Source organism: Protopterus annectens, chromosome 4.part0, assembly GCF_019279795.1.
Source record: "Protopterus annectens isolate FY-2018-M chromosome 4.part0, PAN1.0, whole genome shotgun sequence".
Taxonomy (NCBI): domain Eukaryota; kingdom Metazoa; phylum Chordata; order Ceratodontiformes; family Protopteridae; genus Protopterus; species Protopterus annectens.
This window is the reverse complement of record NC_056733.1, coordinates 724,681,456-724,707,530: the sequence shown is the minus strand read 5'-3', so window position 1 is coordinate 724,707,530 and position 26,075 is coordinate 724,681,456. Positions and strand designations below refer to the sequence as shown.

General features: G+C 36.5%; 1 gene segment (V, D, J or C); it reads right to left on the bottom strand.

The window, feature by feature from the left end:
- Positions 1-22,522: 22,522 nt before the first annotated feature.
- The window catches only part of LOC122800310, a 105,119-nt gene continuing 101,566 nt past the window's right edge, over positions 22,523-26,075 (bottom strand). Inside the window, 2 exon segments of the V gene segment in view lie at positions 22,523-22,872; positions 23,094-23,177. Of these exon segments, the coding sequence occupies positions 22,523-22,872; positions 23,094-23,177 (434 nt within the window).

The window sequence follows — 26,075 nt, the reverse complement described above, 5'->3', positions numbered from 1 at the left end:
TTACATTCAGAAACCACTACCTTCAGTCCAGTGGAAAAGTCTCATGAGACCGCCTTGTATAAAAGCCTATGAGGACTGTCATCTTCTGATTTCTGACTATAGGACTGTTCCACTGCAGGGATTCAGCCTCCCACTGGCTCATTTTTAATGGGCAGGAGGATAGGAAGCCAGTTACCTTATCTATGTGTTACTGATGCCTGTCAATCAATTAAAATGGGGTGTGTGTGAGAGAGAGAGAGGTTTCTAAGGCAGACACTACATGAGACTGTCAGACTTGCAATCTAGTTTAGGTGTAAAGAAAAAAAAAGAAAAGTCATGGGAAAAGTTTGCAGCCTGAAACTGAAATATTTGGTCAGGCAGCCAACTTTCGTTCTTATATTGTTCATGGTAAAGATCAAAAGATGATGTTTATATAAGATAAATATGTCAAAATCTATGGAAGATGACCAGCGAGAGCTCACAGACAGTCCTGATGCAAGAAGGAGAGTCTGAGAACAGATTGCCAAGGAATACAGAGAGAGAGAGAGAGGCAGAAAGGTTTCTGAAGTCTGTCCTTCATACAAAGCAGTAGTACATAAAGAACAGTGTCAAAAGGAAGTTCAGACATTCATAGCAAACAGTCCTGTTAACATGTTCTAGATCGGACAATCAATCAATCACTCAATCAATCAATCAATAAATAAATAAATAACTCGAGAAAACCACCCCCACACACACACACACACACACACACACACACACACACACACACACACACACACACACACACACACACACACACACACACACACACACACACACACACACACATACACACACACACACTTTTTGACAACTGATCCAAGATATCAAAAACTGATAAGTAGCAATTATTAAACTGTCTTTTGAGGGTTTACATAAATTATTTCTTTGCTGTAAAAAAGTCCACAGCATCTTTAGTTTAGAGTTATGGTTAATGTGTGAGGCATGGTACCTCAAAGAATGTACGTAGAATATTAAAAATACAATATATTGGGTTATGTAGTTTTAAATCCTGATGACCTAGCTTCATGCCAAATAATGTTTTGTTGTTGTTTCAGTTTGATTACATAGCTTATGAAGAATGAAAGCTTATACATGCTATATGTTTATTTACTTCCCATCATGAGGAGCACCTGCGCATCACTCACAGATCATCAGCTAAAAAATAATGTCTTTCTTTTTCTTGGAAACTGTTCTTATTTTTAAGACATTGGTTTTCATCTAGATCTATGCAGAAAAAATGATCCACAGACCACCACGCTAAAACCAAATATAATTTATTCACCAAAGGATGTGAGCGCTTTTAGGTACAAGACCCTTCTTCAGACGTAAAACACAAATCAACTCACTTGATATTTAAATACATACACACCAATCAGATCTTAGAACCAATAAAACTATTAAAAATCAATATTTCTGAATATAAGGTCTACACCTGCTCAAAATAGGTCTTAAAGGCACCACACCATTGAGTCCCAGGTATCTGGTAGCCCTCAGTTCAATGATCCATCTTGTTTCACTATATTCTGTATAACTAGCTATATGACCTTCCTGCCATCACCATTTATCTGTTGTAATACTTGAAATGAGAAGCAGTGACCTGGGTATTTATATGTAGGGAAAGTGCATTCCTCTTATCCTTCAATCTAACAGCTGACAGATGCCTCAGAATCCTGTCCTTGAATCTGCAATCTGTCTTCCCCATATAAAATGAGGTACAACAATTGCATGTCACTAAATAAACAATATTTGTGGTCAGGCATGTGGCCATGGTTCTAAAAGTATATTTCTTCCCTGTTGTAGGATGAATAAAGTTGGACTTCCTGCTAATGTATCTGCAAACCTTACATCGTTGGCATGGAAAGGTTCCAACTTTACTAAAATTATTAATGTTATTCACTTTGGGCTGCTTGTCACAGAGAATCTTCTTTAGATTTTTATTTCTCTTAAAGATAAAGTCTGGGTATTCACCCACTAAATCTTTCAAAGAGACATCAGTTTGCAGGATTTTCCAATTACTCCTAATCACATCTTGTACCCATCTTATGTCACTACTATAAGTGACATATAAAGGAACCTTACTCTTGTTCCTACTGACCACTTGTCTCCTATTACATTTCATATTGGACCTGTTCAGTATTCCTTTAGAGGAAAACCAAGTTGCTGCCTCTGTTTCCCTAGAGCCTACCACATCTTGCATAATATGATCAGTCACTGTTTGTTTGCAGCCCCTGGCCATTAATCTAGTGTTAAACAGATTAAGTTCATCATATAGTATATCATTATCTGTACATAACCTGGATAGATGCAGAGTTTGTCCCTTAACGATGTTACAAAATACATATCCTGGATGCATACTATATTTTGCCAGAAGGCCATTCTTCCAAAAGGGTTTCCTGTATACCTTAGAATGGAGGGTGCCAAGATCTCTCTGTTCTAACTGAATATCCAAAAATTCTATCTCAGTATAAGAATGGTTCACTGAGAACCTTAAAAAATCAGTAGATTGTTCAATGTAAGTGATAAATTGCATTAGGGACTCAATGGTTCCTGTCCACAACATAAAAACGTCATCTATAAAATGTGTGTAAAAGGCCACATATTCTAGCCACTGGTTATTAGCCTTAAAAATAATATCATCTTCCCATAGGGCAAGGACTAGATTGGCAGAAGAGTTGGTGCAGGGGGTGCCCATGGCTATCCCCCACTTCTGACAAAAATAATGCCCATTGAGTAAAAAAGCATTATGTCCTAGTACTAACTCTAAAAGACATTTAATTTGTATGGCTTCTTGCTTACAGATTGAACTATCTCTATGTAAGAGTTTGCTAATAGCCTCAAGGCCATACCTGTTAGGTATGATGGTAAACAAGTCCCTCCTTACATCTAGAGTAACCATTAAATACAAAGTATCTGAACTGTGTTCGTCTAAAAATGCATATAAACTAGTTAGAAAATGTGCATTGTCTTTCAATATCCTAGGTGCATCATTAACAACAGGTTTTAATTTAAACTCTATCCACATAGAACAATTATCAGTGACCCACCCTCTCCCCAACACAATGGGTCTAAAGGGCGGGTCATACAGATCTTTGCCTTAAGCAATGCCTTAAAGATGGGTACAACGGGATGCTCAACATAGACAAAATTGAAAATGTCTTCTGTAATAATAGCTGACTCCTTAAGTTCATTCAAAATATTTCTAACATACAAAATTATACAATTGATTTTATCTCCATCAATCTTAACATAAGTAGAACTGGTGTTAAGCATATGTTCAAATTTTATCTTTGTAGTAAACTGAGTCCATTAATACAATTGCCTCACCCTTGCCCACAGGCCGTATCACCAAGTTGGGGTTATCCTGTAATGCTTTGAAAGACAGCCTCTCATCTTGAGTAAGGTTATAAAAACAGTGGTTAGAGTTATAATTCACTAGACTGTGCAACTGGTCACCACAAGTCTTAATAAATACATCCACTGTGGAATCACCATTAGGGATAAACATACTCAGTTTCCTCAAACTGCTACCCGATGGGGTGGTCCTCTCACCCTCAACAAACATTTTCTTTAATAGTAAGTTCCTGCCAAACTGCTCTAATTCAATAATCAAATCAGTATAACTATGTTTAATTGCTGTAACAAAATTTAGGCCTCTGCTTAATACATGTAGTTGAATGTCAGATAACTCAAAACTGGATACATTAAAAACCAGATTATCAGTACCTGTAGTCATATCTAGGTTTTTCTTCATTTTCTTTCCCGACTGTTTGATCTCTTCTTGGACTCCTCCACCTGTATTTCTAAGTGTTTCTCTTTCTGTTTCCTAATGGGGACCTGCAGCGGGTGAAAAACCAGCTGCGAATAGAGTATTTTTGGTTGAGCTTCTGGTTCTACGGTAGAGTCCCTTCCCTCATGATCATTCAATGGTGTAGTTTCATCAGCATTAGGTGAGGGCTCATTCCTGCAAATGATAACATTATGCTGGCAAGTTTTAACTACCCCATTTAACAGCTCTTCTTTATCATTATCTGACAAAACAGCAAGCACTGATGCGTTTGCTGAAACTACTTGCTCCTCCTGAGGCAATTGTACAACCACCTGTTCAAATGGCGTCTCATTCCTGCTTAGCCCGGCAGGTGTAGACCTTACCCTCTGTACACCTGCCCAATTAGCTGAGCTCCTCATTGATTGGCTATCAATAGATGAAGGGCTTTGCGAACTACCCAGTTGTGGTTCATTCACAGTGGTTGCCATATTTGTAGTTCTCCTGGATGAGAAAGAACCATTCCGCAGCCATACAAAAATATTGCCGCGTTCAAAATCAGAGTAATCTCTCATTAATTTTTTAATTTTTACTTGTTGTAATTTAGTATCGTAGGCACTGACCGTACAATACAGAGCATCCATTTTAAGCACATAGTTCTCACTACGAAACTTGGTTTCAATCTCAAGTTGCTTTTGTTCTGCTAGTTTCACCAGTTCTGCTCTTCTGGTGAAAAGAACTTAACCAAGAGATGCATATATTGGAAACTCGTCTCAAGGTTTATTTCCTGCCATTGAGCCAATAGCTCAGGATAACGGTCCTCATATTTAGGCATGCCTCATGGGACTACATGGAAGTGCAGACAGATTTCTAAATGTAGCCATTGCCACTGCAACCATTTCAGTTGGTACAAGTCATTTTCTAATGAAGTAAACAGTTCTACGATAGACTCACTGTTTTCAACTTCAAGGGGTTCAAGCATCCCATTTGCATTGCCGGAAAAGACAGTTCTCAAAAGCGGATCGCTCTGTAGAGAAATCAAATTCTTCATTCTTTCACAAAAAGATTTAGCTACAGGTGTAGCTGGTCGATAGTCCAGTTCCACAGTATCAGTAAAATGTGTCATGTCTACCTCCACTCAAGAATATACTTAGCGAATGAAAAAAGTCCAAAAGTGGTAGGTAGCAAAGGTCTGTAGTCCAACAAATAACAAAATGCAGAAAAAAATGATCCACAGACCACCAGGCTAAAACCAAACATAATTTATTCACCAAAGTATGCGAGCGCTTTCAGGTACAAGATGCTTCTTCAGACATAAAACACAAATCAACTCACTTGATATTTAAATACACACACACAAATCAGATCTGTCTAAAGCAGAATCTAAAGCAGATTCTCTGTGATAAGCAGCCTAAAGTGAATAACAGTAATAATTTTAGTAAAGTTGGAACCTTTCCATGCCAAAGATGTAAGATTTGCAGATACATTAGCAGGAAGTCCAACTTTATTCATCCTACAACAGGGAAGGAATATACATTTAGAGCCATGGCCACATGCCTGACCACAAATATTGTTTATTTAGAAACATGCAATGGTTGTACCTCATTTTATGTGGGGAAGACGAATTGCAGATTCAAGGACAGGATTCTGAGGCATCTGTCAGCTGTTAGATTGAAGGATAAGAGGAATGCACTTTCCCTACATATAGAGAAATACCCAGGTCACTGCTTTTCATTTCAATTATTACAACAGATAAATGGTGATGGCAGGAAGGGCAATATATCTAGTTATACAGAATATAGTGAAACAAGATGGATCCTTGAATTGGGGGCTAACAGATACCCGTGACTCAATTGTGTGGTGCCTTTAAGACCTTTTTTGAGCAGGTGTAGACCTTATATTCAGAAAGATTGATTTTTAATTGTTTTATTGGTTCTAAGATCTGATTGGTGTGTGTGTATTTAAATATCAAGTGAGTTGATTTGTGTTTTATGTCTGAAGAAGGGTCTTGTACCTGAAAGCACTCGCATCCTTTGGTGAATAAATTATATTTGGTTTTAGCCTGGTGGTCTATGGATCATTTTTTCTGCATTTTGTTATTTGTTGGACTACAGACTTTTGCTACCTACCACTTTTGGACTTTTTTTGATTAATCTAGACCTAGTCTGGTTATCTAAGCACATTTCACCATAGCTCCCCCAAAAAAGCAAAAGAGACTTGGGGTCCTATACCGAACCAAAACTTAGATACCATTGACACCAAATGCAGTGTAGCCAGGGCAGCCTTTGTGTTCCTTTGTGTTGCCTTGAAGTAGTGGTTCTGAATTCTCTAAATAAATGGTGCATTCAAACGATGGAGGTCACATACCATTGCATTGTCAAGTTCCTTGCTTTCCTTCCTGCCACAGCTTGATATTATCTGTGAAATAGCCAATGCCACCAGCAGGTCAGCACTATTGATAGATATAATACCAGAGATAGCTGTTACTACCAGCTGGTCAGTATCATCACTATGTATCATCTATAATCACTATATACCATCCCTGAAATAGCCAATGCTACCAGCAGGTCAGCACTATTGATAGATATAATACTGGAGACAACTGTTACTACCAGCTGGTCAGTATCATCACTAGGTATCATCTATTATCACTATATACCATCCCTGAGATAGCTGATGCCACCAGCTGGACAGCACTATTGATAGATATAATACTGGAGTTAGCTGTTACTACCAGCTGGTCAGTATCATCACTAGGTATCATCCATTATAACTATGTACCATCCCTGAAATAGCTGATGTCAGCAGCTGGTCAGCATTATCAGCAGGTATCATCCATGAAATGGCTATTGCTACCGGCTGGTCAACACTGTTGCTAGTTATCTAACCTGAAATAGGTGTAATAGCCAATGCCACTACCTAGTCAACACTGTCACTAGTTATCATACCTGAAATAGCTGCTGTCACCAGATGGTCAGAATTATCACCAAGTATCATTCCTGAAATAGACAATACCACAACCTGGTCATCCTTCAAACAGCTGATTCCACCAGCTGGTTAGTATTATTGCTAGGCTCCATCCCTGATATATACAATACCACCAGCCTGTTAGCATTATCACAAGGTAGTATCACTGAAATTGCTGATAGTACCAGGTAGTCAACCAATTTCTGTCTCAGCCTGGGTGAAATACAAACATTTCCCAAAAAATATAGGAATATATAGTATAGTTCAGACTAATTACATAGAAAAATGTGTCTATATATATATATATATATATATATATATATATATATATATATATATATATATATATATATATATATTCCAGTGAACAAGCAAAGTGCAATGCACAATCAAATAGCGTGTAATGTACAAAATATACATTAGTTTCCAGAGTGGGTCAATCTTCAGTGAGTCTTGAGAGAGGAGAAGAGACTCAGGCAGGAGATGGGTTAGATAATATGTCTTGTATTGAAGCAGAAGAATTTAGCCTGAATGAAGTGTTTTTTTTTTTTTATTTTTATCCTGAATTTGGAATAAGTGTTAATTTTCTTAGTGTCGATGGGAAGAGCTTGCCAAAGAGTAGGTGCCTCAGAGGAGAAAGTACATGTAGTGCTGTGGAGTTTGGTTCTAGGGGTAATGAGAGCTGGTGTGACAGAGCATGTGCAGTGCTGTGGAGTTTGGTTCTAGGGGTAATGAGAGTTGGTGTGACAGAGCATGTGCAGTGCTGTGGAGTTTGGCTCTAGGGATAGATAATAGGAGTTGGTATGACATAGGATGTGCAGTGCTATGGAGCTTGGTTCTAGTGATAGTGAGAGTTGCCATGGCTTGTGAGTAGTGTCTCACCATCCCTGAAGCAGCTGGTGCTACCATCTGGTCAGTATTATCACTAAGTACATCTGGAAGTCCCCATCAGCCAAGCACACAGTATGTAGTGCCAGGACTCTAGACCAAAGTCTCATAATAAAGGACATCTCATTTAAACCATTCCATTTAAAAAAAAATCTAACCATTCAGCTCACAAAAAATCAGTGAAATGCTTTATATAAACATGTAAAATAATTTTAAGGTCATCAGTTCAGTTTTCATTTCTTAGATAAAGTTGTTGTTGACCATGGGGTACAGTGGGGTAAATGGTTAGAATTTTGTGAACTCAAATGGTGAGTAGTTACTAACATTGAAAACACCCCAGGTTTAAATGAAATGTCCTCTAGTATGGGTGTTTTAAAATTGTGAACACTTAGATTGTAAGAGTGGATCATCTATGAGTTATTTGTGTGATGTCTATATGTAAATGTTATTAAATGTAGATGTATATGTTAGCATTATTGCAGAATGCATGTGGTATGCCTTTAATTTATTCCTTAGGGCTACATTTAATAATGATTAATTGATGTTCATTATTTAATTGCAGTTTCAGTTTGCATTTACTTGGTTCTGATAAAGTCCTGCTTGTTATTAGGGATGGACTGCTTAACAAGGATTAATTTTATTGAAGGATATGTATTATTTTTATGCCTAATTCATTAAATTTTGCTTTTTTTCACCATTTGTGGTGTATGATGTCTCTGTTTCCCCTCTGTGGACTACTTCAGTTGTTCTTTTTATTCAGTCTCTTTGGTTGTTGGAGTCTATAGAAAAGTCAGAATGATCTATATTTACAGATGGCATGTTGTCTCTCCTCCTTCTGGGAGTAGCATAATTTTGCAGATCAGGAACAGAACTCTTTTCTCAAAGTGAAGATCTGGTTGCTTTGTCAGCCAGTTGGAGTCCAATAAAAACATAACATCACTGACTCATTAAAATAACTGAAGAAGTCATTCGCACTGACAGAGCATATACATTCCACATCGAGGCTTGTGGGACAGAGTAAATGAAGACTGTGTGAAGGGAGACAGGACATGGACTACTTTCAGGGCCAAAGGCAATAAGAAAGCAAGGAATGTTCTGCTCTTAACAGGCTTTTTGACTGCCTACTATGTGGTTTCTTTGGCTTCATACATGCCTGCACTGAGAGTGGTAGCTTTCCCAGTGTTTCTTTGTAAATCCAACAACATCCTGTCTGTATTTTACCAGCTCCCAGGTCATACTTACTATAGGTTCATAGGTAAATACTAGGCTAGCTGCCCTTGCAGGCCATTTTAAGTCTAGCCAAATTCCATTTTTTTGTGCTTGAATTGCCCTCTCTCATTTGGTGTTACATTGGCCTATATTACCCCTAGTGAAGATAACTGGGATTATACCATAGATAATTTGAGGGGATCTAAGCATGGGATAAAGCATTTAAGAGCTGCCTCTATCCATTAGTAGTTCAGGAGGTAGCCTTGGAGTAAATTTTCTGTTTCCCATTCATAGATCCAAGCTATGTCTGAATATGGACAGGGATGAGCTTCAATTTACATAGATAGGGTGTCTGTCCCAGAGCAGAGGTATCTTCTGTGAGATAAACCTGTCCCTCCAAAACATTTTTTTGATGCTGCAGAAGAGGTTTAGATCTCTAGGCTGAATATTTCTGATGCAAGTAAAACCATAAGTACCAACCCGTAATAAAAGAAGAAAAGGAAAGCATCTTCAGAGTTGAGTGCCGCAAAAAGCCTTTATTTACAATAACCCACATTGAGCACTTTCGTCCACAGGTAACAGGGCTTCTGCAGAACAATACAAGTTACGATAGACTGAATTTTTATACCTGTAGGTTGCAGCCTTAAATAATTAATGACATCCTCACCTAAGTAACTGTTTAACCCCTCCCTTTCACAAACAAGTGTCACCTTTAAAATCTCTTTAAAAACTAGTCAAGACAACATAGAACATTTTCATTTGAAATAATGTGTTGGCAATTCACAATAACATTATGCAACTATAAAACCCCTTGAAAATAAAATGCTTTGTCTTTCAACTAAGCATTATGAACAGAAGAAATATTTTCAGACGATTGGTGACCGTCTCATTCAAAATAGTAAGATGCCTTCAGTCTAAGTAAGCTAGAGATGGAAACACAGTTCATTGAGTCCTTGGGGTTGAGTGGCATTGGTTTTAAGTTGCCACTTCAATTCTAGGAATTCGAGGTAGTCATCCAGAGGATCACCTCATTTCCCTAGTTGTGCCTGGTCAGTAACAGTAAATTTAAATGTGTGTCCTGGGTTTTCTTTGACATGTTTTGCCAAGGCATTGCGTTCATCCCCTTTCTAATGTCATATTGAGACTCATAGACTCTCTGCCTAAAGGTTCTCTTAGTTTCCTAATATAGAATACAGAGCAATCAGAGCAGAGCTAAATAAATCACTCCCCTACTGTTACACGTAAATCTATTTTGGAAATAAATCTTTCCAAAACCAGGCACTGTGACAAAGGGCCCTTCCATCATGAACTTAACAATAGTTGCAGCTCCCACATCTAGCCATCTTCCCCATTTGTTTAGTAAAATTTGATCCTTCCAATAACACCTTAAAGCAAGGGGCTTTTTATAGACCAGCCTGGGTTTTGGTCCTACTAACTCATGATGTTCACTATCAACAGGAAAAACAAATCAGATTCTTTCTACTATTTCTTTCAGACCATCAAATTGATTGGTAAAGGGCAGTACCAACCCATGCTCAAAGCCCCTTTGTCACAGTGCCCAGTTTTGGAAAGGTTTAACTAGCAAGCTCTTTGGTAGCCTAATATGGAGCTTTCTAGGTTTCCTACAATCCTGGACCGAGATTGGTAGGTTTCCCAGGGTTTTCTTTCAGTCTAACCATATTCTGCCTAAAGTTTAACTGTTCCCAGCTCATCAGTGCTCCCTAGCTGGGTTACAGCATTTATTATACTCAACTTTAGTGTTCAATGTTCAATGTTAGGACGATGAAACTCACGAGTCACTAAGGTCCATTTAAGAGTTTGTTAAAAGATAGTCTGCAATCAAAAACTCAGTTATTAAATGGAGAATTTAGAGAATTCTTAAAATACTCAACACTTTCAGTACTTCTAATTTATAAAGGAAAGGTATTCTATAATCTGCCAACCTTATGTTTTAAAAATGAACTCAGAAATGAAGTATTAAAATTTCTTATTTTTGCACACTCATTCCTTGTAGCAGTGGTATGTTTGGAAAAAATACCTCATGCCATAGCAAAATCTTCATTATGAAGATATTTGAATCTGATAATTAACTCATCCATCAGCAATCTATATCTAACAGAGTACAATGCTGAATGTTTCAAGCACCTCTTATAAGAAAGATGAGAAATCCTTGAGGTAGACTTGTGGATATTTTTTGCACATGTTCTAGTTTATTCAACTGACCTGAACGGCATGAGCAAAAAGATCCAGAATATTCAATAAAAAGCCTAAAATCAGATTTATATACTGAGACAAGAACTTTTTGATGTCTGCTAGATACACTCTACAGGATATCTTTTGACCCATAACATCTTAATATTCCTTTTAAATGTTCCTTAAATTTAAAACAAGATTCAACATAACCTCCATGTTTCACATATGGGTAGCTGATATAGAAAGATGGTTATTCAATGCATATGTGCATTCAATATTATGTCTACCATATTGTACTGCAACAGGCACCAACACTTTCTTAGTCTCTCTACTAGACAAACCCTTGCAACTACTTTTTTATTACCCTCTCTCCTTTATGGTGCCCCTCTCCTCACTAATATCCGAAATTCTAAAAAATCCAAACTTGCTATGTATTACAACAGAATAGCAAAATTTGCTACCAAGGCCACATTCTCATCGCACCATTGTAAGTCACTGAAACAATTGGGGTGGCTGGAACTCCCCCACCATCTCTCATTCACCCAACTAACTACTGTGCACAAAATAATCTACAGACCCACAGTCTGTCCTGCTCTCTCAACTCTACTTGCCAAATACCATTCCAGCAGGCATCTAAGATCTGAAAATCATCTACTTCTAAAAGTAGATAAGCCCACCTTACCTGCTGGTCAACTCCTCTATGCCTTCACCGTCGCCAAACTATGGAAATCACTTCCGCCTTCTATAAGAAACACAGGCAGCACCACCACCTTCAAACAAATGCTGAAAAATCATCTCACCCTTTCCTGGCTATGTTCCTGCTCTATAACCTAACCTCTTCACTCTCCTTATATGATTACTAAACTCCTATGTCTTTTGCTACTAGTGACTGATGATATTTTCTCCATATTTATGTTTATCTTCACTTATTGATTCTGGTACAATAATACTGATCTCTGTTTATACCAATCTGATTGAATTCATTGAATTCTGCTTTAATGTATATTTTCTGTATATATCGCTGTAATCAAACAAACTAGATTCCTGCTTTTACGTATATATTCTGTATATGTTACTATATTTACTATCTGTAACACTGCTTCTGTACTAATTAATGTTAATATTTTTTCTGTATCTCGTTGGAGCTTTTCTCCCCGGGCCTCCACTGAAAATGGGCTCTTTTAGGCCCAGTGGACTTATCCCGGTAAACAAATGCAATAAATAAATAAATAAATAAATAAATAACTAAAATACATTTTTGGCATTAAATTGTATACCTCCTTTTTTTCTCTCACCATTGAATAAGGGTGTCTTGATAACCTTGAAGGATACCATGGCCATTGATATTCATTACTACATCCCAGTGTTGGCATCATCTGCAAATTTCCTGAGCAAAAGCTTCTTGTGAGTTAGAAACTATGACATAAATTGGCCAAATAACAACAGGCCCAAAACAGAATGCTGGTGTAAACTTCTACCAATAATTTTACTCATAGAGAAATATTTCTCGATTCTCACTGTACATTTTATATATCTTAGCCAATCAGCTACTCATCTTGTAATATGATTTTTTTCTACTTGCTGCACTGTTTTTAATATTAAAGTAAAAATACAATTCCTAGGCACATCAAAGGTCCAAACCCACATGAACCAGATGAACCAAAATCAAAAATAAAATCGGGTCGGACCACCATGGTAAAAATAATAAAAACTCTAATATAAAAAATCATAAAAAAACCACAAGACGATGGCCCTTCATCAGATCTATTACACTAAACCATTCACTCAGCTTAAAAATAACAACCATCCAATCAAATTCACATTATGGGCCTATGCCCCATCAGCACTGGTTTCAGCGGGAAAAAAACATTCAGTCCAGGGGGCAGTCTGCTCATAATTCCAGTATCCATCTAACCTCACTTAATTCCATGGAATTGGGTAAATCTCCACTCCTTGGACTGGGATTCTGAATCTGTAGCACCATATGTCCAAGAAACTTCTCAATATGCTGAGCGAGAGCATTACTCTTTACCATATGTTTAATATCATTCAGATGCTGTAAAATCTGCTGTTTAAACCTCTGATTCATCTTGCCAGTGTAAAAATTACAGCAGAATACACAAGTAGCAGCATATTTCACATTCATCGTACAACAGTTTGCATACACCTTAAGTTCATATTTCTTCTTAGTAACAGGATGTTCAAAATATTTAGCAGTGGCTATGCTAGAGCATGCCTTACACCCGTGGCAAGGAAATATTCCGCTCTTATTTATAATCATTCTGTCAGGACCTTGGGTAAAATCTCTACATATCAGTCTCTTCAGGTTCAAGCTGTTATTATAACAAAACCTTGGAACTTCCCCAACATTTTTACAGGTTATCATCTGTCAATAAGATCTTCCAATTATTTCTAATCACCTGACATATCTTCTTCATGTTATTGTTGTACCTTAAAACAACTCTAGGAGGATCTGCTCTACCAGCTAAATGCACCATGTTACAGATATCTCATTCACACATTATACTGGTAAGCAAAGGTTGCCCTCGCTTATCTCTTAAGGGCTTATGTCCCTTGTTTACATTCTTTAAATCAACTTACTTATAACCTCAAGCCTCAAAACAGAAAAAAAGTATTTCAATCTCTCGTTACCCCAGGTTCTGACAGAATGATTATTAATAAGAGTGGAACATTTCCATGCCACAGGTGTAAGACATGTTCTAGCATAGCCATGACCAAATATTTTGGTCATCCTATTACTGTTGTATGATGAATGTGATATATTCTGCTACATGTGTATTTTGCTGTAGTTTTTACATTGGCAAGATGAACTGGATATTTAAACAGTGGATTTTACAGCATCTGAATGATATTAAACATATGGTAAAGAGTAATGCTCTCACTCAGAATATTGAGAAGTTTCCTGAACATAAATTTGTTTTTTATTCAACATCCCAGTCCAAGGGGTGGAGATTTATCAACTTACGTGGAATTAAGTGAGGTTAAATGGATACTGGAATTATGAGCAGCCCACCCCCTGGACTGAACAGGGTTTTACTGCTGAAACTGGTGCTGAAGGGGCGTAGGCCCATAATGTGAATTTGATTGGATGGTTGATATTTTTAAGATGAATTAATGGTTTGGTGTAATAGATCTCATGAAGGTCCATCGCCCTGAAAGCACTTATCATCTTGTGTCTTTTATGATTTGTTATATTAAATTTTCTTTTTAATTTTTACCGTGGTGGTCCATCCCAATTTTATTTTTTATTTTGTTTTTAATATTACATTATGAGGCACTGTAATCAAAGGCTTTTGCAAAGCAAAGCTCAAGCACACCACAATGGGTACAATACCTAGATCTAGACTAATACTTAAGGTAAAAATGAATTACACTCTTTAGACTCGATCAATCTGTTAGAAAAGCATCTTGGAAAATATCTAGTCCTTGCTCATAAACTTACTGGAAAAGATGACAAGTCGAATGCTCATAACATTTTACATGGATGCAAGTTAGACTGATGATTCTATAATGATCAACCCTGTTATGAGCTTGGCCTTCAAGGACAGGTACTGCCACTGCTTCCTTCCAAATGACTGGTACATACCTGCCAGTTAAGCTTCATTAATACAGGTTGGTTATATAAGATGTCAAATTAGCAACTTCCTCTAAAGGTTCTTTTTTTGTTTATATATGAGGGAATTTTTTTAGATCATGATGGGGTAACCGTTTCCTTCTAACATTTGTTCTGCAGGAATGAACAAACTTGTCAATCAGTTTATTAATAAACTAATTTTTTAACAGCTGTTCATGAGGGTGTTCCTTTACTAGCAAACTTTTGGTAGTCTGCTGTGGGGTTTCATAGGCTTCATACAAGCAGACATGGTCCCAAGATGTTGTGTCCCCTGTATGTGATGCAAAGATGTCACCGCATATCCTGACATCGCTTCTTGATGTGTACAACAGGTGCGGATGCGAGGGAGTAAGAGCCACATTCTACCATTTTCAGTTGTATTTTTTAGTCATCGAGGGATTGTAGTGACTTCTAATATGGTTAAATTAGCTCAGCCTTGGTTATCATCCCTACTTGAGGAAAATGCTATTTGCAGCTACTGTAAATTGTTTTACGTACAGCACCAAGAAAGTAGCTTTTCTGAATTTTCATATGATCATTTGTAGCAAATGTGCTAACCTAGAAGACTGCAAAAATGAACTGATAAGCCTGATAAGAGAAATCTAACAAAAGCTTATATTTTATTCAAGTATTAATGTGTCCAAACAGATTGGATTCTAATTGCACTATCAGGTTAGTGAGTTCATAATAGCCTAGCTGCCCTGAAGGGCCATCTTAAGCCTAGTCAATAACATGAGATCAAGATTAAACCTTGTACCTTGAGTCTATGAGATGAAGACTTTAACCATTATGCCAAACCCAAACATGTCCCCTTATCCTTCCATCAGTTTGATTTGTCGCTCCACTCAGACTGAACTTGAAATCAGTGGTGTACCCAACTGCCCTAGCTCTGATGGATCTGGAGTAAGTATCTTGCTGGTACATCAGAGATTTTGGACAATGCTGTTCATGTAACTAAACCTATAGTCCCTTGTAACTTTACTAAAATAATCACAGATGTTATACATACCAATCAAGATGCAATGTTTCAAAGTTTATTTGTGGATACTATATGTACAAATTAGGATAGGTGATCAAAAAGACAAAGTATTAACGATAATGACATTCAAGATTCAAGGAAACTTAAGAGATGAGCGGTGGGAGGCAATTTTGTTATTCACAATTTCAGTCCAGTCAGGAGTGGTCTGCTTTCTGACCTCATTTCCCTAAGGATTGTACTTTTTCTTGGGGACTCCATATTTAAGAAATTGACCAGACTTATTTCTTCTCTTGACAAGTCAAAAATTATAATCTGCAGTCTGGGATGCCTAAAAGGGACTGAGATTCCTAACATGCTAAAAAATGTTAAAGAATTGATGTTCATTTGACACACTAGCTACTCATGCAGGTGTAAATTGTCTGTTCAGAACTGCATTATTCCATTTACAAAAAGCAGTTTCTGTGATATCTGATAGTTGTATAGAGCTAGTGCAGCAGTCTGTTTTACTCAAATTTTCACCTTCCAAACTGACAGACTATCAATATGCAAATGCTGTTTTTTCAACAGCTGGCTTGCTGATTTCATGTAATATGATGCTAGTACCAGGTTGGGAAGGTTTCTTATAACACCCTGAATTCTGTTCCCCTAATGGACTCCATTTGCATTATTCTGATGATAAACAATTTACAAAGCATCTTTCAGCCATTACAGAGCATTTTGTAGACCTGTCAATAAATTAACTTATATCAGTATAAAAGCCAGGGAAGCTAATGACCCTTCAAAGGTTCATTATGCAAGTGCCTGAAGTCTAAATAAGAAAGCAGTCAAGCTTCAGATTATTGCTCATGTATTTAACTTCAAAATTCTGGTTATTTCTTAAGGCTGGCAATATAACAGCATCATTATTCCAAAATATTTTCCATAATCTTTATTTATTTTATACAATAAAGTGCATTTTTCAATAAAGGTTGACAATAACAGTAACCTGCAAGAATAATTAATAACATAATAAACCTATTACATATATTTACAAAAGTGTCATTCACCTTAATAAACAGAAAAAGCAAAAAATATCTGTGAGAATTAATAAAGATACGAAGGGAGGACCTTAGTTAACAGAAAGGAGAGGGATCAGTAAATCTAGAAAATGACTTATTAATGTACCTTTGAAATAAGTAGTTAGTTATTTAAGAGTTAATTAAAGTGTGGGGAGATTGGAGGAAACTTGGGAAGAAATAAGTTTGGAATACTCTGGGTTAGATAATTATTGCAGAATCTGTTTGAATAATGAGTCCCAGTATTCAGTGAATGGAGAATATACTTTATGGTTAAACACCACAAGTTTATGATCTGTCAGATGTCTGATTCCCATTTGTTTAAACCCTCCCCATGTAACAGATGATCTTTCTACCCAATTTAATGTGGTATATAATTTAACTAAAGATAAGCAGGCACAGCACCAAAAGGTAAAGAATCCTGTGGAACAATTCAAAATAAAAGTTCATCCACAGGAGTCAAGCAGAACAATCCAAATTTAAATTCAACAAGGATGTAACACAGGAATCAAGCAGAACAATCCAAATTTGAATTCAACGAAGATGTAATAAGAACGCGGACAGTTCATATAGCCCAAATTTATTAACAATTGTAAGCGCTTTCACCTTTCGGCTTCGTCAGACATAGTATAAAGTAAAATAAAATTCATAAAACTTTTAAATACTCAGCACTTGAACTTCATTGGTTCAACAATAATGACATCATTTTAATTTAAATAAATAAATTATAAAAATCTAATATAAAACATCTACTGAATACATTTGTATAAAATGATGTAAAATAAATACAAATAAAAATAAAAAATTAATTCAGCCTTACATAATATTAATAAAACATGAACATATAATTACTTAATATTTAAATATTTAAATTTTAGTCAATTAATATGCACCAAATTCAACATTATATGTGTGCATATATCAAAAAGCAAAGGCATAGTCTCTGCATACATTTAAACAGAAACAATAGCCCTTCTTTTCCGTAACAATGGTTTAAGGGATGCTTTGTCATTTAACCCAGGTTCCTTGTCTGCTTGACATCTAATAATCCACCTTAATTCATTCTCTTCGGTTAATGTTTCTATGTCCCCACCTCTTATATTTGGTTTAAAAGATTGCATTACAAGAAAAATAAATGTGTGATTTGGGCCTTTCTCTTTATAGTGTTTTGCTAATGCATAAGTTTGAGTTCCAACACGCATGTGATATAGATGTTCCCTGACACGTTCCCGGAGTCTTCTATTAGTCTTGCCTATATAGAAAGACTCACAGGAGATGCACCTAGCCAAATATACTAAATGCTCACTCTGACAGTTGGTTTCAGTGTGAAATGTGTATTCATGGTTGGTGACAGGGTGTATAAACGAAACTCTTTCATCTATATAGGGACATTGTTTACACTTCTTACAAGGTGTAGTGTTGACTGTGTCAATATTATGGTAGTTGCATGGCTTATTCAAAGGTCGTTGGCAAAGGATGCGTTTCAAGTTCTTCCTATTCCTGTAAACATATCCTGGTTTTAATCCTACAACTTCCTTAATATTGTCATCTAATAAAAGTACATCCCAATGCTTCTCAAATACTTTCTGGATCTTTACTATGTCCGTAGTATAAAACAACGGGACTTGGTTTAAAAGATTGCATTACAAGAAAAATAAATGTGTGATTTGGGCCTTTCTCTTTATAGTGTTTTGCTAATGCATAAGTTTGAGTTCCAACACGCATGTGATATAGATGTTCCCTGACACGTTCCCGGAGTCTTCTATTAGTCTTGCCTATATAGAAAGACTCACAGGAGATGCACCTAGCCAACTTGACCACTTTTCTTGATTTCACTGTTAATTATTCTAGAGATAGAATTTCATTTTTAGATATAGATTTAGTAAGGTTAGAAAGTGGCCTACTAAATACGTCGGTACATCGTAAGTTATGCCATAGGAACACCTTACTTCACAGGGAAAGCATGCATCCTTCATATGTCTTTGGAAACGTGGTAAAGGGACAAGCAATGAGAGCCTCGAGGCTTAATCCCACTCAGAATGGATATACAATGGAAGTTTTAAAACTTAAAGAAAGACTTCTTGATAGACACTACAAAGAACATGAAGTGGATGCTGCCATTAATTATGTAGACTCCCTTAGATTAACTAGGGCAAAACCATATTTTTCTGATGGTGATGTAAATGGGGAACAACAACAAGGTTCCTGGGGTACAGGACCTCTGACAGTCCCGTTGTTTTATACTACGGACATAGTAAAGATCCAGAAAGTATTTGAGAAGCATTGGGATGTACTTTTATTAGATGACAATATTAAGGAAGTTGTAGGATTAAAACCAGGATATGTTTACAGGAATAGGAAGAACTTGAAACGCATCCTTGAATAAGCCATGCAACTACCATAATATTGACACAGTCAACACTACACCTTGTAAGAAGTGTAAACAATGTCCCTATATAGATGAAAGAGTTTCGTTTATACACCCTGTCACCAACCATGAATACACATTTCACACTGAAACCAACTGTCAGAGTGAGCATTTAGTATATTTGGCTAGGTGCATCTCCTGTGAGTCTTTCTATATAGGCAAGACTAATAGAAGACTCCGGGAACGTGTCAGGGAACATCTATATCACATGCGTGTTGGAACTCAAACTTATGCATTAGCAAAACACTATAAAGAGAAAGGCCCAAATCACACATTTATTTTTCTTGTAATGCAATCTTTTAAACCAAATATAAGAGGTGGGGACATAGAAACATTAACCGAAGAGAATGAATTAAGGTGGATTATTAGATGTCAAGCAGACAAGGAACCTGGGTTAAATGACAAAGCATCCCTTAAACCATTGTTACGGAAAAGAAGGGCTATTGTTTCTGTTTAAATGTATGCAGAGACTATGCCTTTGCTTTTTGATATATGCACACATATAATGTTGAATTTGGTGCATATTAATTGACTAAAATTTAAATATTTAAATATTAAGTAATTATATGTTCATGTTTTATTAATATTATGTAAGGCTGAATTAATTTTTTATTTTTATTTGTATTTATTTTACATCATTTTATACAAATGTATTCAGTAGATGTTTTATATTAGATTTTTATAATTTATTTATTTAAATTAAAATGATGTCATTATTGTTGAACCAATGAAGTTCAAGTGCTGAGTATTTAAAAGTTTTATGAATTTTATTTTACTTTATACTATGTCTGAACAATTGTTAATAAATTTGGGCTATATGAACTGTCTTATTACATCTTCGTTGAATTCAAATTTGTTGATTCCTGTGTTACATCCTTGTTGAATTTAAATTTGGATTGTTCTGCTTGACTCCTGTGGATGAACTTTTTATTCGCTTTGCGGAACACTGTGACGAGATATAATTTAACTAATATAAAAAGAGTAATCAAAATGCAGATTTGTACTGCAATCAGACCAGGGGGAGGAATGTGAAGCATGGTAACTTCCCATGACAGGGTTGATTTTTCACACCCCATCTTCTGTAGTTGTACCACTAAAAAATTCCAAAACTTATAAACACACTTGCAGCTCCAGAATATATGGAGGATATCAGCTCTTTGAGAATCACAGTAAGAACTAAAGAGTTAAATTGAGGGGTTAAATTTATATAAAACTGTAGGAGTGAGGTATGCATTATTTAGAATCATGAGTTGTGTATATGAACGTTTTTTCAGGGGAATTCATTTGGAGGTTTATTTTATAGATTGTGTTATTTAATAAGTAGAGACAGTAGGGCTTGTTTTAACCCAATAGTTTGAAAATAGGATATTATTCTGGCATTTGATTGCTACAGTCAGGTTGTATGTACTTGAGATCATTTTTCCAGAGGGTTTTACAAGTCTCTATATCTTTATCTGCTAGGTTATTATTAGATAAGAAACCAGAGTACAATTCTATTACCTGTCTTAAGATAATAATATAGCTGTTAAGTAAATTTAGTTTGGATCTTATCTCAGTGATGGTAGACTTATGAAAAGGAAAGAAGTCAAGCACTTGTTTTTCTTTTAACAGCAGAAATTTGAGAAAAGTGAGAAAGTTAAATGTGATAGGCAAGTAGATTATAGAGTATCGATGCAAATTGCAAATAGTGTTGATGCTGAGGCCATTAAAATAATTATTAGTGTTAACTGGAATTTATTGAAGTGTCACTCTGAAGTTAATAAAGCAGTAGGTGATGCTCCAGTGTTTGTACAAAAAAGAGGGAAGAGTTTAAAAAATCCTTTCCAGAGTAAACTGAAGCTTGTGGATAATAAGTGTTAATACAGGCATGTATAAGTGTCACAATTGTAATTTATGCCACCCTTTATTAACAGATATTAACAAAGTATGTATCGATGGTTTTAGTATAGAAATGAAGGGGAGATATAATTGCAAATCAAGGTTTGTTGTTTATTTAATGATTTGTTTCTCTTGCAATCCATTTTATGTAGGGTGTACTACTTGGAACTTATATACGAGAATATATGAGCACAAACATGCTGTAATAATGAAGGGTGAAAGAAATGCACTTGGGAAACATTATAAATTTAGTATGTGTAAAGTGGATCTTAAATTATTAGTGTTGGATGAAATCAAAAATGTTGAAAGTATATTTAATGCTGAGGTTGAAGTAAGGTGGCTTGTGTATTCCTGGCAAGTAAGGTAGCATGCCTGCCACCCACCTGGTCTTAATGATAGGGAAGACTTTGTTCCCTTCCTTAAAAGGAAAGGATTAAAGCATTAATTTGTAGGTCATGTTATGTTACTAATTAGTATTTAAATGTATGTATTTTAGAGCATTTTACAGTCTGATGAAGTCTTATGTTACAAAACGAATGCGCTTACTCTTTAATGTTTTAAGAATAATTTTTTTTGCTTGTTTCTCTTTCCGGATTTTTATTTTATAAAAAAATAAAACCTTTAAGGTTGCACTACCTCATGACAGATTAGTGAATTTTGCTTAAGCTTGTTTGCTTAGACAGTTTTTCAATTTTATAAAAGTTAGCATCTAATCCATGCATCTGTCAGAAGCCCTGTTCCAATTATTTTATACCGTATACATTTATAAGGCTTGAATAACTAATGTTTCACTTTATTTTTATCCACATTGACTCAAGCCCTTTGCATTTTGTCCCAAATGCCGCATTTTCACTGTTCTGTAATAAAACTTTTAGAATCTCAGTTCTATATGGGTGTTTATAACAGATCTTTTTAGCAGACATTTCTTTGTAACTTTTCCTGTAACTTGACGTTAGTTACTTGCTCCTTCTACATCTTTTTATTTATAGCCTCTATTTAATCTCAGCTTTATAAGCTTTTTTTTCCATTTCATACTTATTCATTATAACTGTCTAGACTTTATTATGAGCTATGATATATTCAGTTTAATTGCACTGAATAGTTTACCTTTGGGCTGTTTATGTGTTCATACTAATCTTTTGGAGCATGCTTATAACTCTGATTACATTTAATTTTTATATCCCAGTTATGTGATTTACTTAACAGTTAATAATCTGTGTATAAGGTATATGGTATTTGCGATCATACACATTATATCTGCAGCATTAGTTACAGATGCCTATTCCCTGCTCATTGTTTAGTGTGCGCTGTTCCTGTTAGCCATGGGCACTACTGTAGGGAATATTCTGTCACTCTTTGGCCTGGATCATGGTTGTAAAGGATTCTGGAATAAGTCTGCAAATGTTGTTATTAAAACTAAAAACTTCATGGTATCTCCTGCTATGATAGTGCAGCTCTGTTTAAGTAGTACTGCCATACACACAGATCCAGTGATGCGGAAAGTTTATGTTTCAGTTCCCCATGTAATGATATCACTGTGTGCATTGTTGTACCAGATGGCACAGTAATAATCGGCCTCATCATCTGTCTGGACACCAGAAATTGTTAAATACCAAACATTCTGAGAATTGTCCTTGGATCCAGTGAACCGATCAGGGACCCCGGAGCCCATGTTTGCAGAGCTGTAGTAGTACAAAAGGTAGCGAGGTGCATTACCAGGTCGCTGTTGGTACCAGGACTGGCTATAGCTTGTCACTGTGTAACCACTGCTCATTGTGCAGGAGAGTTTGACTGTTTGTCCCAGAGACACTGACTCTGAGGGAGGCTGAGACAGACTGGGCTGGGACTGGCAACCTGAGAAGAAAAATTTCATATCAGCAGCATTTAATACAAAACCATTTATACATTAATCTATTATGTAGACACGGTTAAAATTACATAGACCTGCTTGAATAATAATAATAATAATAATAATAATAATAATAATAATAATAATAAATAAATGAAAAAGATGACACTACAAGTCTAATAATTGTTTACTTAAAGAAAAAGCATTTTGTGAAAAAGCCTCTTACATGCCCAGAAGTTTGCAATCAAGATTAGTACTACAGCCCAGTACATTGTGGGAATAACACAACCAGTTAAGAGTAGTGCACAGCCTGGATGAACTTTTATATGTTATTAATGTTCAGCTGTTTCCTTAAAATCTTATAAATCACTAAAGCCTGCCCTTCATGCAAATGCAGGTTTCTGGTGATTCAGTCTCCTATCCTACTTCTGTCAATTTCATACGACTGTGAACAAATGTCATGGTCTCCCTCTTATAAGTAAAGTATGCCATCTTGTGAAATATTCATTCTACTGCATTCAACTAAGAAGCTACCATTCAGATCAAAACTTCCTGAGCTGCATAATAAATGCATATATCTATTTCACAGATTACAACCTAACTGAATGATATAGGATTGTGGGCTTATAGATCATCATAGAAGTAACAGCTCAGGATTCATTTTTGCATCCCAGTCATCAACAACAGTTGATGGTGATCTTTACTCTTGGAAACTTGGCAATTTTTCTTAACAAAACATTACTTGTTTTTTTTTTTTTTTTATTCTTTCATGTTTATGCTGATGATTAAATGTTTTCTAGCTTTAAGTTTATTCCTGTACCCTGCATAACTGCATTGTGACTTTAAACACTACAAAAATCCTAAGTGTTTTGGGGGGGCATAGGAAGTGGGGAGATTCAACAACAGACATACTTGTGACTTTGTGTTTGCTGGGACCACAATTTATCCTCCCCAAGGCCACTATTATGAGGACTGAAACAGTTGTATTAACCACACCCAGTCTGGCCAAGCCAGACAGGATTCAGAGGGGCCACAGTGTAACAGAGCCCAGGGGAGTAGTTGATGTTGTTATAACCATATTAATATTCTGTCTGCCTTCAGTACACTAAAGTGTGGGGTAAAGGCACCTTCCCTCTGCACTGCCATTCTTATTCAGTATCATGAAGACCCGTCTCACTTGAAGCATCCTGACTGACTTACTGCACACTGTCTGGAGTCACTGACAATAGGATGTTTTCTGTGTCACTTGCCATTTTCATAGTCATTCTGTCAGAAATACATGGATTTTATACTGGGATGTAACCATAGCAACCATACGTCTCAACTGCTCCACATTTGGTGGTTCCTTCCAATTTAGCAGCCTAAGGAGTATTTGCTTCTCTGCTCCACTTTAATATTAGATGGCTCCACTTTGCAATCTCACAGTTGCTGAGTGATAGCACCACTAAGAGAGACATCCTGGAGCTCTTCATGTTCAAAATTCACATGTTGCATATGATTAAAAAAAATGGCTGTCCAAAGTGCAGACACTTTGATCTTTCAACTTTTCAGACTTCATCAGAGTTGCTCATTTGAATGTTTGTTATTCCAATAAAAGTGTCTGCTCTTTTGTTTACCATTTGTTACTGTTTTATTTAAAGGCTCTTTCAATCTTTTATACCTAATGTAAGTTTCTCTGAAGCAGATGATGAAATAGGTTCCTTAGTGGTTACTGGGCTATTGACCCAAAGGTCTTTATAAGCCTAGTCATGTTTACCCAGTATAATACTACAGAAACCCAATATAAAGGAACTTGCCAAAACCTGAGATCTTAGTTAGCAATGACTGCCTATATCGTTTCCCATCCAATCATCTAGGCTACCGTTAAACAATGTCACAGAGGGGCTCTATTTGATGTGAACTGGTAGTCTATTCCAGAGGAGTGGCAACCTCTAAGAGACATATCTGTCTCTTCAGCAGGTCCTATTTATATCACAGGCCAGGTTAAGATCCCTGGAGTGGGTGACACTTCTCCCATTTGACTTGCAGATGTGCAGCCTCGCCATTAGGGTTGGATTCAAGTTTGCTGTGTAGGCCAGGCACAAGTATCCTCTAAGTAGTCCATATGCTAATGAATACAGTGACAGTGACTTCAATCTGTCAATGTATGACGTGCAGGAGACCATGAATTTTCTTGGTTAGAAATCTATGAGGTCTTTTAAGCTGCTGCAGGTGTCTGGTAAGGTACATACCAAAGGGAGCATTATACTCAACTATTGGCCTGATGAGGGTTGAATACTGCAAAATTATGACCTCTTTCACTCAAGAAGCAACGCCTTTGCTAATGAGGTATGCAACATAGAATGCTTTCCTTACCACAGCAGACACATGATGGTCAAAGTCTGGGCTACAGTCAACTTGCATTCTCAAATCTCTCACTACTGAGTTGTTATTTAGGGTATTATTATTTATATGATAGTCCTCAGGTTCATAATTTTTACCAAAGGGAGTAATAATGCTTTTTTTACCATTGAGTTTGAGTCCATGACTTTGGCACCAATCATTGGTTTGTGTAAGTCCCTCTTGAAGTATAGTGACATTGTTTGGGGATTCAATGATTGCACCTAATTTGCAGCCATTAGCAAACTTAGTCAGCCACAGCCCCTCTGTTTTGGTCTGAACTTCTGAGAAGTATATTGCAGACAATAGGGGCCCAGCATTGACCCCTGTGGAACCCCACTGCTGACAGGTCTGCTGGTTGAGGTAAAGTCTCCATGTTTGACTGAGTGGGATCTGTCGGTGAGCCATTTAGCAACACACCTGATGACATAAGGGCTGATATTCAATTGGGATAATTTGTCAATGATGCCTGAATGCGGGATTGTGTCGAAGACCTTGGCTAAGTCAAGGTGGGCTGTATGCATAGATTTGCCTTTGTCTATGGATCTGATGATGTTTTCAAAGTAGTCCACCAGGTTTAACAGGCATGACATGCATTTGAAAAAAACAAACTATGTTGGATCAAGGATTTGGAGATCACCTATATTCTTATTTATAAGGTCCATGATGATTCATCCCATGGTTATTACAGATAAGGCTGGTTAAGCTTATGGGTTTGTAGTTCCCAGGGTCTGTTGCTTTACTCCCTATATAAAGGGGGTGTTGATTGCTGTTTTCCATTCAGCAAGGACAATACCAGTACTCAGGCAGTGGCTAAAGAAAGTACCTA